Below are 17,079 nucleotides of genomic sequence, written 5' to 3'. Positions count from 1 at the left end.
TTGCAACTTAAAAGACCTCTGTGCCAAATCCTTGTTTCCTCAAGTCACTGCTGTTAGCTTTCAGGTGTTGAGGACAGGCCAGTGAGGAGGGCATTTGGAAAATGGGGGAGGGGTGGTCTGGGATCCCTTCTGCTCACCATCAGGGCTGAGGACAGGAATACTCTCCTGTGGTTCTGAGTAAAACAGTGAGGTTCTGTTTGGCAGCATTGCCCACTTTCTCTATCATTCTCATTTGCCACTGCCCAGGATTCAAGAGAACAAAGGCCACTTTTGTGTTATCAGCTCAGCAGGCAGGCCCAACGGGGAAACGGGTGGCTCACGCCCCCATCCCCACTCCCAGAACACAGGCTCTGTAAAGGTTTATGGAATTGAACATCTCCACCACTGCTTCCCTGCCTTATGTCTGCCTTTGGCCCAAGATTCCTTCTCCCTGTGGAAGTTATTGAAAGGAATGATTCCCATGCTCCACACTTGAAGTGCAAGGGACAGTCCCCAGTTGAAGAAATCTGAAATGAGGACAGGACTCTGTGTGGGGTGAGCCAGGGCACAGGGAAGGCCCCCTGACTTGTCATCCCACAGGCGAGGGTACATCAGGCCATGCTCATTCATCTATGTCAAAGTCTCTTCATGGATGAGAAGGTGCTGTGATGGTCTTGAGCCTCTGACTGCAGTTCTCAATCCTGGCTGCAGATCACAATCACCTGCGGACATTTAAAAACCTGCCCTGCTGAGTCCCACCACAGACCAATTAAATCAGAGTTTGGGGGGCTGGGGCCCAGGCATTATTTTAAATGTTCCAGGACAGTTGACTTTAATGTGCAGTTGGGGTGGGGAGGCACTGCTCCAGCAACCCCCCAGAGGATCCCCACGGAATCAGCTCTATAGAAGCCTCAGGTTACCAGAAGGTATGGCCCTTCCAGTGCAGCTGCTTGCTGCTCAGTGTGGTCTGCAGCCCAGAAGCACAGCCATCACCTGGTAGCTCATTAGAGAAGCAGGTTCTTTGAACCCACCCCAGCTTACTGAATTAGGATCTGCATTTGAATAAGTGTCCATAGGACACATATTCAGCTTTGAGAAGCTCCCAGAGATAGGAAGGAGGTTCTAACAGAAGGGGTGGAGTTAGGGCAGAATTAGGGTGGACAGTCTCAATCTTAAAATGGAAAGTCCTGCACCCTGGAACTCATGCAATTCCTGGTAAGTTGGACAGGTTGGTCATTCTAGGCCAGTGGTTGTCAACTGGGGGTAACTTTGCCCCTAAGGGAATGATTAGTAATGTCTGGAGACATTTTTGGTTGTCACAACTGGGGATTGCTACCAACATCTAGTGGGTAGAGGCCAAGGATTCTGCAAAATATCCTATAATGCACACAATAGCCCCCACAACAGCCTGAAATGGTAGTGGTATCCGGGCTGAGAAACCCTCCCCTAGGCTATGCCGACTTACTAGAATGTATTGGTCCATCTCAGACATGTACTAAACAGTGTGGCTAGGTTTTCTGGGCCAGTCCTATTCCATTTAGAATCAGCCTTTAGAATCTATGACCTTGGCTTGACCTTGGCCCTTGAATTCTGCTTTTTTGAATGACCCATTCATATTGCCTTCTTTGGGTCTGAGCCTGGATCCTACTTCCTCTATGGCTCCCCTGGTAATTAATTGTCCAGACACATAAGACTCCATCCCTTGACTGGCTACAACCTCAGATGAACACAAAGGGCCTCTTTTTCACACCCCCAGATCTGGATGCATGCAGTGGCAAAATGGTACGCCTTGAAGAACATGCATTTTGTCTCTAGCTGCCTCCAGTAATAATAAAAAAAAATTGGACTCCTTCTAATTATTACTGGAGGGCTGTGTTTGACCACTGGGTTCCTTTAGGCAGGCGAGATGTGCCTGACTTCTTTCTACCAATCTTAACGGTGGCTTTGGCTACCTTTATAATGTTGGCACCAGGGCATTATTCTCTGGGGCTGGAACATTCTCTAAATCATAGCACTAAGGAAACTGGGCTGTGCTTCCAAGCCCCAGAGAACAGTGCTCCTGAAATAGTATGTTATATAAGTGCTGTGTTTTGCCACTGCACAAGAAATTGTTCTAGATAAAGTTTATTAAACGTGGCAAGAGAAAGAAGAATAGGTTTTCATTCTATGAGTGGTGGAGCTGGGATCCTGCCAATATCATTTACTGTGTCTGGGGAAAGCCAAGGGAGACACAGACAGGAGCTGCCTCATCTCTTTTTCCAAAAAGCAAAGAAAACTAAATATAGCCAAGTGGAAATGATAGCACCTTTGAAGGTACTGGAAGGTTTAACTTATTCAAATCTTCCAAGCTGATTCTAGCCCACACATTCTCTTTAATCATCAATCTGGAAAGTATGCCTCCCATTCTACTTGGAAAACTTTCTTTGTAACACAGCCTCCTGGGACTGTACTCTGACTTGCTTGATCAAGGTCTAGAGTCAAGTGGCATTTTGCAATATACTGCAATTTATTTTATCTTATTTTATACTATTTTATTTTGTTTTATTTTATTTTATTTTATTGAAATTTATTTTAAATTGCAGTATGCAACCTATTGCCTACAGCCAATGCCACCTGGCCAGCTGTCCCTAGATCAATGACTGAGAGGGTTAATGGATCATGCCATTCTAGCCTACGAAATCATATAAGCTTCTTATCTCATAGGATTAGGGAGAAAAGGGGAAGAAGATGGAGCTCTGGGTCTCCCGTGAAGTGGGAAAAGGATGGTGCATAGTTAAACCTGAGTGAGATCATGCCTCATTTCTGCTCAAAACCCTCTATGGGCTCCTGCACTCACTTGGAATCAAAGCTAAAGTCCTCACAAGGGTTCACAGTTCTTTACATAATCTACACCCACCACTCTTCTCTGGCCACCTTTGCTCCCAACTCCAGCTTCCTACCTACTTGTTGAACACATCAGACATGCTCTGGCCTCAAGGCCTTTGCATTCACAGTTTTTTTTCTGGCTGCAAAGCTTGCTCCTTTCCTTCTGTCAGGTTTCTGTTAAATATTACCTGGTTAGAGAGGTTTTCCCTGGTCACCCTACCCACACAGCATCCCCTTCATCCCTCACCCTGCTTTACCCTGTTTTATATTTTCCTATTATATGCATAATCATACTATATAGTACTTGTTTGTTTGTTGTTCACTCCCTTAAGACCACAAATTCCATGAGGGTAGGCACTTCTGTTGTGCTCACTGCTGTGCCTCCAAAGCAGTATCTAGACATTCAGCATGAAATAAAGGTTTGGGGAATGAATCTACAACCCTGTGATGTGGGTGGTATTGTTCCCAGGAACAGAAGAGCTCTGATCAGATCACTTAAGTAACTTGCCTCAGGACACACAGCTGGTAGGTGAGGTAGTCTCGATTTACCTAAATCTCTATTTACCTAATTTCAAGATCCAGTTTCTGTAAACTCCACTGTGTCCGCCTGTTCTAACCAATTGGGATGCCAGTTCTCTTGAGTCCTTTATACTGACTACTCTTTTCATTAATAATTACCTTCCCTACCTCGAGGGATATAGGAAAAGTGCTAGATCTCCCAGTTTTACCCCCCACCGCCCCCAAATACTATGGTGATTTCCTAATTGTTAGCCACATTATTACAGCTATGGAATAGCTCAGTCTTGGAATTAGGATTTTTCAGAACAGTTCCCCACTTTCCTGGGGCTATCTTTCTAAAGCCTCAGAAGGGTATATTCACAGCGGCTTGGGACAACTGGTGAATCTAGAAAGCTTGAAAACAATTGGGTGTATGAGTTGGTTGTCTGGGGTTGGGGGTGCATATTAGTCTTGCTTGCCTCCATGTTGTAAAAACTTATTATTTGTTCACCTTTAATTTTTTTTTTTTTTCTTTTTCTGGGCCATATGTCAGGTCAACAGAAATCTAGTGCCTTGAAGCGTTCAGGTCCTTTCTAGCCTGCTCTAATTCGACATGCTTGGCCTAGAGACCAGGTTTTCCTGGTTAACTGATTCTACCAGTCATGTGACCAACTTTTGTGCCCCCTAAATACTAGTACCCCAAGAAATGGGTACTATTCAAGACTGGTTGAAATTGCAACCTCCAATGCAAGCTGGAGCCTGTCCAGCCCAATCCTGCTTAAAATATTCTGAACTTTTACAGTGAAGGAGATGCTTTGGAAGGCCATGCATTTGAGGGAGGCTGGCTAGGATCAAGGATGAGAAAGAGATCCCAGAAGAGGCTCCTGGACAGCACATCCTGGGTCTCTAGCATCCTCTCTCAAGGGTGGGCTCATTGCTGTCCCTATACATCAGCAGATGAGTTTTCAGAAATGGCCTGTCTGCAGAGCTTAGATCTCCTGCCTCCTAAATGGTAAAGCAAAACACATCATTCCTACTGGGGTAGTCTGCAAAACTTTACCTGACTCAGGGAGAGTTACCAGTGGGTGGCCTGCTGTCTGACACCTGTGCATCACAAACTTTCCTGGGCACTAAAATCCCTTTGGGATCTTGTTAAAATGTAGATCCTGGTTTGACAGATGTGGGGTGGGCCTAAGGGTCTGCATTTCCAACCACCTCCCAGGGGATGCTGATGTTTCAGGTCCTCGACCCACACTTCAAGTAGCAAGAAATTACATTTAATTCTCATGACTCATGGGGCTCTAGGCTTTGAAAATTTTGGTGTTCTCTTCTTTTTTTTTTAAATTTTTAAATATTTATTGACAGAGAGTGAGAGTGACAGAGAGAGAGAGAGTGAGAGAGAGAGATAAAGAACCCTAAGCAGGCTCCTTGTTACCAGCCCAAAGCCTGATGTGGGGCTTGAACTCACAAACTGTGAGATCATGACCTGAGCTGAAATCAAGAGTTGGAGGCTTAACTGACTGAGCCAATCAGGCACCCCTCAGTATTCACTTCTATGCATGAGAGGTGAAGGTGACATTTGAGGCCCCCCTGGGAGAAAGGGATTCTCCCATGTGGTTCATGCTCCTGAGCTCTGGGACAGGATTTTAACTTTGGAAGTTATTAATGAGTGATACCACCAAGACAGACAGGGAGGCAGAGAACAATTCCCAAGGAGAAGAGCCCCCTCATTAGCTTACAGGACATGGGCTCCAGCGTCACTTCAAATGTCTCCTTCTTGAATTCTGTCTTGGAGACTCCCGTGTAGAAGACAATGTTGCCTGAGAGATAGGCTGAGAGGGTGTAACGGTTGGGGCTGTTGTTCTGGAAGGTGATGGTGAGCTTGAAGTCTCTTCCCAGCACGGCTTTCTCCACTTCAAAATCCATGTCCACGTCAGACCTTGGTTTGACAATGCCTTCTGTGTTGAGGGACTTTTTAGCCCCATACATCAGTGCAGTTTCTAGAGCCAGCCTCTCTTCTTCTTGGCCTAGGAAAGAGGCAGAGATAATCATAGGAAAAAAATAAATGCAATCCATCAAAGAGAAATTAATAAACACACAGTGTTGTCCTTGCTGGGTAGCCTCCATAAGCCACGCAACTGCCCTTCAAGACAGGTGTGTCACCATTATTCCTATGTTACCAATTCTGCAAAGTCAGAGTTCTGGTCTGCCCAGGCTGCTGAGTTAGGTGGCATGACCAGGGCTTACCTGCAAGGGGGATGTTAACAGACTTGCTCTAAGGGCTGTTTCCCCAGTGCTGCTACTACAGGGTTCAGCAGGTAGAGTGGCACAATCTACCTCTTCTCAAATAGTGGCATCAATTTGCTTCTCTCCCCAAATCCTAGCTGGAATTTGGGGATCTCTAAGTAAAGATTTTGGCAATAGCTACATCTAACCACTCCAGCTGGTGCTATACGAGTTTTCTCCTATTCATGGATCTTTCTGGTAAGACCTGTAGTCCTCATCTCTCTTTCCAGTTGGGTCTCTCCCCTTTGCTCCTGCTGAGCTGACCCCTGGGCAGCTGCCATTCTGCCCTCTACTCCTTCCCCTGTTGCCATGTGGCACCGAAAGAGTGCAGAGATCACTTTTCCTAAGCAGTGCACGGCCCCATCCACTCAGACATGACCAATTGTTAACAAGCCTTCCCTGCCAAAGGGCTCTAAGACCAATCTCCCGTGGGGAGCACTGGGTTCTCTAGTGCTTCTGGATGTTCACTGTGTTCGTTAGAGCCTGTCAGAGGTTCTGAGATTGAGCCCTAAGGTGAGGAGACTTATTTAATCAAGACTTCCCAAATTCATCTGACACTGAACACATTTGTTTTGAGGGACACCTATTGGCATCTGGTGGTGCACCATATTTTCTAATGCAGTTTGAGATGTGTGTGCTGTTTTTAGGTAAATGTCTTCTGTTGGGATTTCCAAGGTGGCAGGGGAGGAGATGAAGGTGGGGGTGGGGCAGGGAGGAAAAGGGGTAAGTTCTGGAAGAATCAAACAATAGCTTTGTGCAGGTGTGGAAGCAAAACATACAGGTACAAGTCAAGCCTCAGGGTTTGCTCCTCTTGGCTCAGCTGGGCTGATATTTCCTTACAGAGCCCTGGACAAAATGCTTGGCTTGAGGGGACAGGGCTTGAGGAGGTATGGAAAGATAGTCATTATTCTCTTTACCACCTGACTACCTTTGGGTGTATCTTTGTGCATCGTGGAAGACACAGAGGCAAATTCTTTGACTTGTGAAAACTAGTCATGGAAATGTTTAGCAAAAAAAAAAAAAAAAAAAAAAAAAAATCACTTTGAAATAAAAATGCAAACTTTTAAATTCATTAATTTTTTAAAATTATATTTTAACATATATTCATTTTTGAGAAACAGAGTGCGAGTTGGGGAGGGACAGAGAGACAGGGAGACACAGAATCCAAAGCAGGCTCCAGGCTCTGAGCTGTCAGCACAGAGCCCGATGCAGGGCTCAAACTCCTGAATGGTGAGATCATGACCTGAGCTGAAGTCAAAGGTTTAACAAACTGGGCCATCCAGGTGCCTCTAAATTTGTTAACTTTAAAATAATGTCTTCTATCTTAGTAATGAGATGCAATGCAGATGAAGAAGCCAATAACAATATCTACCACTGATAACGATGTGACAGGTATTATGTTTAAGTGTGTGCTCGGCACTGTCTCATTTACTCCTCAGACAACTCTACAAGGCATGCACTATTGTTACTACCCATGTCCTTATTTGTAAAGAAAAAAAAAAAAAAGGGTGCCTTCATCAGAGGATTGTTAGGAGGTTAGAGGGAGTATGCGCATGAGAATCAGCAGCTACCAGTACTTTGCAAAGACAGAAAATGACAATAGGTGTTGCAAACAAGCTTGAGTGTGGTGTGTGTGTGTGTCTGTGTGTGTCTGTGTGTGTGTGTGTGTGTGTGTGTGTGTGTGTTAACAATTTCTCTCATTGTCAAGATTGCAAGAATGTGCCAGGAACAACTGGTCTAGGACAAGCATTGGCTAGCACACATGCTTACAGATCAATAAGAGGGAGATAATAATAAGGGGAATGAGGGGCCATGAAAAGGAAAGTTCAGGGAAATGTTTTAGCAGACAGCACCTGGCAAACAGCTCCTCGAGAGAGCATTACTGATTACTGCTTTGGATGGCCACCAGATATGCATTTAGGCAAAATGCAGGAGGGGAACCCCAGCAGCGGGGGCCTGGTCAGAGAGTGCCACCTTGGCGGGGAGAGAGGCCGAGCTGGTCCCAATGAGGAGAAGGGGCTGCGGAAGTCTTGTGGTGAGCCACGAGAGACTTTCTATAGGGTCATGGACAGAGGTGCCTCTGGCCCCCCTCTGAGGATCAGCCGGCCCTGTGAGCGGGAAGCCAGGCCCACATAGGAGGCAGGGACGTCAGGGTCTCCCCAGAGCACTGCAGAATCCCCGTCTCTCTGCGGTTGTGCTTTATGATCTGACATCTTCCATAATTCAGGGCCATGAATTCAGTGCCATGGGAGAATGATCTAAAGCCAGATTACATTTTTTGAGATTCCTCTGTGGCCTCCAGGAGCAAGGTCAAAAGCAGCTTTCCATTAGCTCAGATATAATGAAAGCCCCCTTTTATGTCTGTGGAAGTTTCTTCTCATTGTTCAGGTGTTAGCTCAGATGTCCCCTTCTCAGAGAGCACCCCCCTCCATTACCCTGTGTAACGTGTCCCCAAACCCAGCTCTCTCAGCTCTCACTGACACATTGCCTGGTTTTCTGTCCTTTTCCCAGTACTTGACTCTGCATGACATTATTTTCCCCACTAGAACCCATCTACATGTCCCCAGGACCTACGATCCAGCCTGGAACAGAGGCTCTGAAGGATGGAGAAGCACATTGGAGAGGCACATTGCTTTTATCCAGAGACAAAACTTTCATCTTTATGATAGATACTAAATAGTCCAGTTTGGGACATGTGATGTGCATGTAAGTTCACCTGTGAAAGTGTCACCTGCCTTACCATTCATTTGATGATTTGGTGCGAGTTGAGCCACTCTAACGTCCAGGCACTGTACCAGGCTCCGAAGAGAAGCACAGCCCTTCCCTCACAGGTCTTGGACACAAGTGCAGAGAGATCACTGTACATGTGTTCATCACAGACTCTGGGGCAGACATTTGCATGTGGGGCAGTAACATGGGGGAGAGACTCAACACCTCCTGGGGGCCGGGAAGTCTTCTCAGAAGGGTTTTTCTTTCCACAGTAAGAGCAAGGGCATGAAGACAGTGGCAGCCTGGCTCTGTGGATGACTGTCAGTAGATCTCCTGGCTGCTGCTTGGGATGTCTGTGGATGTGGTCGGGAGGTGCAGCGAGGGTGCCCTAAAGGCAACTAGCAGAGGTTTGGCGAGCTCTTACTGGAATGCCCTTCAGGCAACAGGGGAGAGGAAGGGCTTTTAAGCAGCAGACTCAAATTTATATTTTAGATATGTCACTTTGGCAGCAATGCATGCATTAGACAGAAGGAAAGAGGATGTGGGGGGAAGGTGGAATTGGGAAGCTCCCGCAGGTAGCTGGGAGAAAAATACTCAAAGCCCGAGCTAAGAGTAGTAGTATTGTGATAATGATAGAACTACTGGCAGGAGCAGAAACTGACTCTTACTGGACACTTATTCTGAATCAGGCACTATGCTAAGGGCTTTCCACACCTGATGCCTTTAAATTCTCAGAGCGTGGCCATGGTATAGAGATAGGACAGGAGGTGAATTTGAACTATTTCAAAGGGGACATTTAGAAGGTTTGCTGCTTGACTACATTGCTAAATCTTGGGTGGGGGGGGACTGTGTTCTCTTCACTGGGGTCGGGAGTGGGGGAAACATCTGGGCAAAGGAGGAGTGAGAGAAGGTGGCATACGGGAAGGGTCTGTTTCAGGTTTCTAAGGGAGACTTAAGTGAATGTGGAGTTGAACAGAGAAGCTGGGCCAAGGACACAGACTGGGCTGGGGGCGATTGGTAGATATGCAAATGTTAACATCAGCCTTGGAGAAAGAATGTAAAGTGGGTAGGAATGAAGCCCAAGGGTTGAGCCTAGACTAAGTAACCTTCAGAGATAGGGGAAAAAAGAGGAGTTTAGAGTTGCAGAAGGGGATAGAAGAAAGAGTCAGGTAAGCTGGGATGGAACCAGAGTGGAACAAAGAAAGGGAAGAGAGAATTTCAAGATCCAGGGCTGAGCAGTGGTGTCAAAAGGCACAGGAAGCTGAGGCAAGCAGGGATCTGCAAACATTTGTTTCACTTCGTGATCAGGGGGTCTTGGCAGACTTGGGAAGACGAACTTCAAGATTCTGCTGCCAGTAGCAGAACTGAGGTATGCTAGGCACGAAATGAAAAGAAAAGGCCCCTGATAGGGCGCCAAGGGCGGGCAGCTCTTCCAAGATGTCTGGCCATGGAGGCCAAGAGGAAGAAAGAACAGGGTATGTTCAGTGGGGGATATATTGCTGAAAAAGAATTTCGTAACTTTTTTTTAAACGCAGGTGACACTTGATCCTGCTTAAATGCAAATGGGAAGGAGCTAACAGGGAAGGAGAGACAAAAATACGAATGACAGAGGGAATAATTGATGGAAGAAAAAGGAAATGGGATCCAGACACCATCATAAAAGAAGATAGATTGCCACACAAGTTTTAAGAATTCTGGTTTTCAAAATTTTATAGTTTCCTAATCTTATATATTTGAAAAGAGGTATAAAATTAATATTAAGCTTTAGTTCATCCAAGTGAAAAATGATCTTTCCACAATTTAGTTAATTAAAATAGTTAATTCCTAAATCTGGTAATAATTTCTATCTGTTTTTATTCATCTCCACATTTTAGTGGCCACATTCAGCATTTATGGAGAGAGAAATTATATGAGAGATTCAATAATGAGAATCAGAGTGACAAATGCATGACCATGGATGCCAGCAGCCTTTCCTAGGGGCCCGTGGCAATGTCTATAATCACTCAGTCTTTCCCGCCAGATCCCGGCACAGTCTCTGCATCCTTCTGTGACTAGCATCCAAGTTGGTCATTCTTAAAGTCAGAATTTAAAATGCATCTGCCATTCTTGAGTAAGAGGCTAATTAACCTCCTGGGATCAAACTCCAGCCCAGAAGCAGGATGGGGAGTTTCTTACAGCTCTCTGTGAAGATCTAGGGGTTCTTCTGCTTGGACCAGACCCCCACACAGCCCACCTTCCTGAGCCTTGCCTTCTTGCCAAATTCTGGAAGCCTGACCGTCAGAGGTCTTTCTCATTCAGAGTTGGGACATTTTATTTCTTTTAATCTTGTGTCCACCCCTGGTCAAGCCCCTGACTCTGCTGTGGAGTTTTTTTCTTTTTCTGGGGGGAAGGGGGTCCTTTCTTTTTTGACATCTGACCCTGATTTGGCTTTCACTGCCACCTCCATAGATGACAGCTAATGAAAATGGTGCTCTGCTGTGTGGTTTACACAAGACAGCTGGTTGTCTGGATGGCTCCCTGCAGGGTTGCCTCTTGCTCTCAACACTGTCTGCTCAGGACTTCTTCCACACCAGGAGTTTATCTACAGTCCCTACTGGGCTGCCTTTTCCTGGAGAACTCTCTCCTCATGTTTCAGCTGGCCGATTCCTGTTTATCCTTCTGTCTCAGTGAGCCCATCACTAATGTTCTCCAGGATCCTGAGTCTGGCTTGGAAGTCCCCTCTCTGCCCCTGTTCCAGACACCTGCTGCATAACTCAGTGAGGGCTTGCTTCCGCTAATCTCTCCAGCTAGACTGTGCATCTTGTTCCTACATAGTGCTGGGAATATGGTGGATGGTTAATAGCAAGTTGTTGAATGAATGAGCGAATAAATGTGTGTATACTGCAGCTAGTTTCTTTCTCTTTTTCTATGGACTTTTAGTTTTCCTTTCCCGGCCTCTTTGCCTGTAACTCTATTACAAGAGAGCATTACTTGTTTGTTTGGTTTCATTGTACTCAGGGTTGAAAAAAACTCTCATTTCAGGAAAAAGCCAAAAAGAAAAAAAAACCCAACTTTGTATCTATGTTGTGCAATGGATGATAACCAATAGAAGAGAAGAATGAACCATTTCAGAAATGCGCAAAATCTCACTAGTTCAGATGACAAAAATCCTGAATTTCTAATACAATGCATGAGAGTTCTCAATTCAGCAAGCTTTCTCTTTATAGTGCAAATTGCTTTTTAAAATAAGAGCAGAGAGACTGTCTAAAATATTTAAAACAAATTCTGCACTTCTTAGCACTTCAGGAATACTGATGAATATTTAGGTATATGCTAATTACTTGTCATTTCTATCCATTCAGTAAAATAAATGCCACTCCTAAGAACCTCTGCTGGTGAATCATTTGTAAAATATACTCCACATTCTCCATCAAGGCACCCAAGCTCCTCTACCTCCTCTCTACTCCTGACCTTGGGTGGCTTTGTCTCCAGTCACTAGGCATTCTGAACTGATGGCTTAGTAATGTCTTCAGGACACTAAACACACACTACTTCACACCTCCATGCCTTTAGTCATTGATGTTCCCACTGCCTGGAAGCTCTTGTCTATATTTCTTTAATTGTGGTCTGTGACTTTTCTTATCCTAGTCTGCTTTTTCTGGATCTCCTGGTTGGACAAAGTGTCCTCCTTCTTTGTTCCCCAAGTTCCTTCTGCATGATGATCCAATCACTTTTCCAGGAATGGAAACTGGGTCCTGCTCACCATGGGGATCCCTGCCACCAAACCCAATTCCAGACATAGAGTAGGCACCTGGTACTGATTGAAATGGACTTGAACTCAACGGCTCCATTTGAAACCATCTACACAATAACTATTATTAACATTAACATTATTTTATAACTGAAACCTAATGGGCCTGAATTAGTGAGATTACACTGTCCTGTTAATATTGTATTATCTGTCTCAAGGGACTTTTGTGATAATTCAGTGGGACAATGTATGTGAAAATAGTTTGTAAAGTACTAAACAAATGTGAATGGTTGTTTAAATTTCTGTAATTGAACTAAAATGATACTAGTTAGACAATGTTTTCTATTATTGGAAGTTAAGATTCTTTCATGTTTTTGTGTGCAAGAATACATTCTATATATTGTATGAAAATAGACATGACTTTAAACCAAATCATTTTCACAGGCCACGTGAAAGGGAATTTTGCTCAGAGCAAACAAACAAAGAGAACTACAAGGAAAATTGTGGATGTGGTGTGTTTACCTCATGAGAGTTTATAGTTCATTTTGCAGGACACATTTCATAGTGACAGTGGGGAAGTACCAAACAAGCTTGGGCAAAGAAATCTTCATTCAGTGGCAGTAAGTTACCTTCTTGGAATTTGTAGGTATCAGTAATATCCCTTATGCCATCTCCTCCAACTTCTTTGGTCACAATTAATTTCCCAATGTGGGTGGTATCAACGTTTTCAACCACATGAGTGCCATCTTTCTTGACTGTAATGTAAATGAGATCACTGTTGACCTAAAAACAGGTGAGGAGAGCATTAGCCATCATTCAATGTCCTTGTCACCAAAACCTCTCTCAGGGATGTAGTCATCTGGGATCCCTACAGTTGACATGTTCCTTTCTTCAACAACATTGGATTCACAGGGCTGGACTCATTTTAAAATGAATCTCAAGGGCAGTCTAGCTTCCATTAGCCACCAGGTGTCATAAGTTAAGAGTATCTGGACTATTGATTGTTCAAGCATCAACCATTTCTTTCTTCCCTTTTTCTTCCTGGTGAATCCCACCTCCTCAGAATGAGCCAAAAGCACCAAGCCTGTTCCTTGCTTTCCCAGACTGCTTTTAAGCCAGCCGTGGCTATGTGACCTACTGCCAGGAAGAAGAGGAAGTCTGCTGGGTGGCTTCTGGGAAGGATTCTCCTCCATTATAAAGGAGAGAGTTTGCCCTTTCCTTCTGGCTTTTGCATGTTTTCACAAGAAGCGACATGATGCTTGGAGCTTCTGTAGCCACCCTGGGACAGTGAAGAGAAATACCGCCAACAATACAAAGATGGCCAAGTAGAAAGATAAGAAGCACATGAGGGCTTAGCAGTGCTGTTAAATATCTGAGCCAACCTTGGGACTGCTTCCTTTAGGATTGAGAGAAAATTATAGTTAAATTCCTCTTGTTTAAGTCATTTTAATTCTGTTACTTGCAGCCAAAAGCATTTTAATTGAAAAATGATATTAGGCCATCAGGAAAAATTCAGGTAATTTTCTAGTGGTTCAGCAACTACACCATGTTATTTGTGGTGTTTGGAAACAGCATCTTGGGGCCATGCTGGCTGACCCCCAAACTCTTCTGACATTCTGCCTTATACTCTACCTTTCAGAAACAATGTCTAAAGCTGTGCCTGAAGGCTGATTCCCACAGTGTCTCTTTTTATATTCTTTACAACCACTTTCTTGGGATCCCATTTACTAGCATGGGAGTGGGTAGGAAATACCAACTATGGTGCACTGTCAGGAGCTCCAGCTGAAAACAGTCCCTGATGTGTTCACAAAATGCTTTCTGAGCTGCAGATTCCTACTCTTTCAAATAGGGCAATAATAGAAACTTCCTCAGGGTGGTTGCCAGAATTAACTAAAAAAATGTCTGTAAATTACTTATCATAGGGCCTGGAGTGGATCAAACAGTCAATAAATAATAATAATAATATCATAAATTAATATATAAGTAGCACTGCCCAAATACTGTAGTGCTATAGTCTTAAACATGGACAAAATACATTTGGTAACTGACTGCCCTTGTAGGATTTACTTTCTAATAAAGGCGATTCTGTGCATTAGAATCACCTGGGGAGCTTTTGAAAAAATAGATGCCCAATCAAGGAGGTCTTGGGTGGGACCCTAAATCTATTATTTTTTTATATTTAATTTTTTAAATTTTATTTTAGGGAGAGAGAGAGCAAGCAGAGGAGGGGGAGGAGGAGGAGGAGAGAGAGAGAGAGAGAGAGCGAGAGAGAATACTAAGCAGGCTCCATGCTCCCACAGCCCTGGGATCATGACCTGAGTCAAAATCAAGAGCCAGAATCTCAACTGACTGAGCCACCCAGGTGATCCTACATCTATTATTTTTAAAAGAAGTTCTGAAATATTGTCTTGGACAACCAGACCTGAGCACCCCAGCAATATGGTACAATAAGTACCTTGTGGGGGAACGTCTAAGATACCATGGGAGCACCTGGGGCAGTGGGGTGGGCCAGGGTGGGCGTGGTTAGGAAGTAACAGCCAAGTTGAAAGCTGGAAGATGTATAGGAATTAGCAAGCTAAATGATCTCATGTTAAGTGTTCATAGCCAAACAACCAAAACTCACAAAAGAACACAAGGAAATTTTGGGAGGGAATGGCCATGTGTAGTTCCTTCATTGTGGGAAGGGTATCACATGTGTATGGGTATGTCTGAACTCATCCAGATGCATATGTGAAATGTGTGCAATCTTTTACATTAATCATACCCCAAGAAAGCTAAAGAGAATAAAGGAAGAAGAAGAAGAAGAAGAAGAAGAAGAAGAAGAAGAAGAAGAAAACAGAATGGAGAGAGGAAGGTTGTGACAGATAGAGAGATTGGCCACTGCCAGGATATCTGAGGGTATTTGAGAGACACACTGGATCAGCTGCAAGAACCTTGGGTTCTGATCTGGAATGCGTACTTTTAGAAACTTACATTCCTGCTTCTATAAAATGAAAATAATTATACTTGTTCTGCCAATTTCATAAGAACGTTTTAGTGAGATAGGATCTATGTGAGCATGGCATATAAACTTTAAAATTGAGTAAAAATATAATGGTTCTTATTAGGTAATGTGGAACTTGATGATAGAACCCTAACTTTCCAAATTGAGGTTAAGAAGAACAACTTTTTGCTGCTTTCTCACAAAATGCTCTGAATTTACATGAAATCTGACCTCTACTAAGGAGAAAACAAGTAGCCATCATTTATTGAATAACCATGAGGTTTCAGGGACACTTACAAATTATGTAATTGAAACCTCACAACCATAGACATCTGATAATAATATATATTATTATCCCTATTTTACAGATGAGGCTGCTAAGTAGGTCAAGAAGCTATCAGCAAAGTGTGTGTAGTCACATAGTTGGTTCCTGCTAGAGAATGAAAATCCTGGGCTGGCCCACAGCCTGTTCCCTAACCTTCAACCTGGGCTCGCCCATTCCCCGACCTTCATCGTGCATTGCCTTTTCCACATGCTCCTGCCAGACCACGAGTGCTGCCATGAGATGGTGAGATGGTTTCATGCCTGGGGTTCAGGTGGTTCCATGGGCCTCAGATGTCTGAGGGGTGATAAATGGTGGCCTTGTTCTTTAGCAGAATAACCATGGCTTCACAGCACCAGCCATAGAATGTGAAAGGCCAAAATATGAAATCAGAAATAGGCAATGACAGAGCAGACACCTAAGGAATATTTGTCTTTTTTGGGGGGGGGGGGGAAGTTAAGGAAACTAAATGAGCTTCCTGAGAATTTTGGCTTTCCCTCTGGAGGAGACCATACAAGCCCAAACAGCTCCCTCCTCCACTTGCTAATTATAGCAACAATGCTGATAAATATCCTCTTAATAACAGCCCTTACAACAGTTTAGTTTTCCAGTGAGACAAGGCTAAATATGAAAGTGGCTAACTCATTGTTTCCTCTGGAGTATAGAGCTTAGGAAATTTATGTGGGCTAAAATCTCAGGCCAGCCCAGCAGTACTGTCCCTTGTGGAGAGAGGAGAGGAGAAACCCACATATGAAATGGCTATTGCATATGTATGTCGGGGGACTGTGGAGGGAAAGTATTCTTTCCAATCGACATTAGCAAGCTTTCTTTTTGGTTTCAGCCACCAGTGTAATGGTCCTCCATTTCGGCTGCATATGAGCCCCCGAGTGCTTAGGAGAGTACCGGTGATAACCTAGGGGCACCTGAGTGGCTCAGTTGACCATCCAGCTTTTGGTTTTGGCTCAGGTCGTGATCTCACAGTTCATGAGCTCCAAGTATAGCTCCAAGCAGACAGGGCAGAGCCTGCTTGGAATTTTCTCTTTCTCCTTCTCTCTCTGCTCCTCCCCTTCTCTCTCTCTCTCTCTCTCTCTCAAAATAAATAAATAAACTTAAAAAAAAGTACCAGTGATAGGCCCCCATCCAAGGCCAATTGCATGTCTGTGGTAGACTGTTATAAATACAGGTGATGCTGGAAAAAATATTGGACCTACACTGTATGACTTTAGGCAAATTACTCAATATCTCTGAGCTTGGGTTTAAAATTCCCATTCTTGGGGCGCCTGGGTGGCGCAGTCGGTTAAGCGTCCGACTTCAGCCAGGTCACGATCTCGCGGTCTGTGAGTTCGAGCCCCGCGTCGGGCTCTGGGCTGATGGCTCAGAGCCTGGAGCCTGTTTCCGATTCTGTGTCTCCCTCTCTCTCTGCCCCTCGCCCGTTCATGCTCTGTCTCTCTCTGTCCCAAAAATAAATAAACGTTGAAAAAAAAAAATAAAAAAAAAAAATAAAATTCCCATTCTTGCAGGGCTGAAAGGTAGATTAGTACTGCTAGAGAAAGTCCTATGTTTAAGGGTAATTTCTTTTGAATGGAAAGGAGTCTTAGTGGCCTTCTAGTCCTATCCCTACATGTGAAGGGATGTGGTTATGCAGAATGTGGGCATCCCACCGTGAAACCCAGTGCTGGTTTCAGCACACCACACCTTTGCCTCCTC

The 17,079-nt window shown here is 44.3% G+C and overlaps 1 protein-coding gene across 2 annotated transcripts in view; it reads right to left on the bottom strand.

The window, feature by feature from the left end:
* The window catches only part of F13A1 (coagulation factor XIII A chain), a 165,198-nt gene that overhangs the window by 24,037 nt on the left and 124,082 nt on the right, over positions 1-17,079 (bottom strand). For both annotated transcript variants that reach the window (XM_025917200.2, XM_086706357.1), the window contains exons 11-12: positions 12,697-12,850; positions 5,082-5,369 (exon numbers count right to left, since the gene is read on the bottom strand). In XM_025917200.2, coding sequence (XP_025772985.1) covers positions 5,082-5,369; positions 12,697-12,850 — 442 coding nt within the window. The remainder of the gene's footprint in view (positions 1-5,081; positions 5,370-12,696; positions 12,851-17,079) is intronic.

Source organism: Puma concolor, chromosome B2 (genome assembly GCF_028749965.1).
Source record: "Puma concolor isolate L17-30 chromosome B2, mPumCon1.1.hap2, whole genome shotgun sequence".
In the NCBI taxonomy this organism is placed as follows: domain Eukaryota; kingdom Metazoa; phylum Chordata; class Mammalia; order Carnivora; family Felidae; genus Puma; species Puma concolor.
This window is presented reverse-complemented; position numbering and strand designations above follow the sequence as displayed.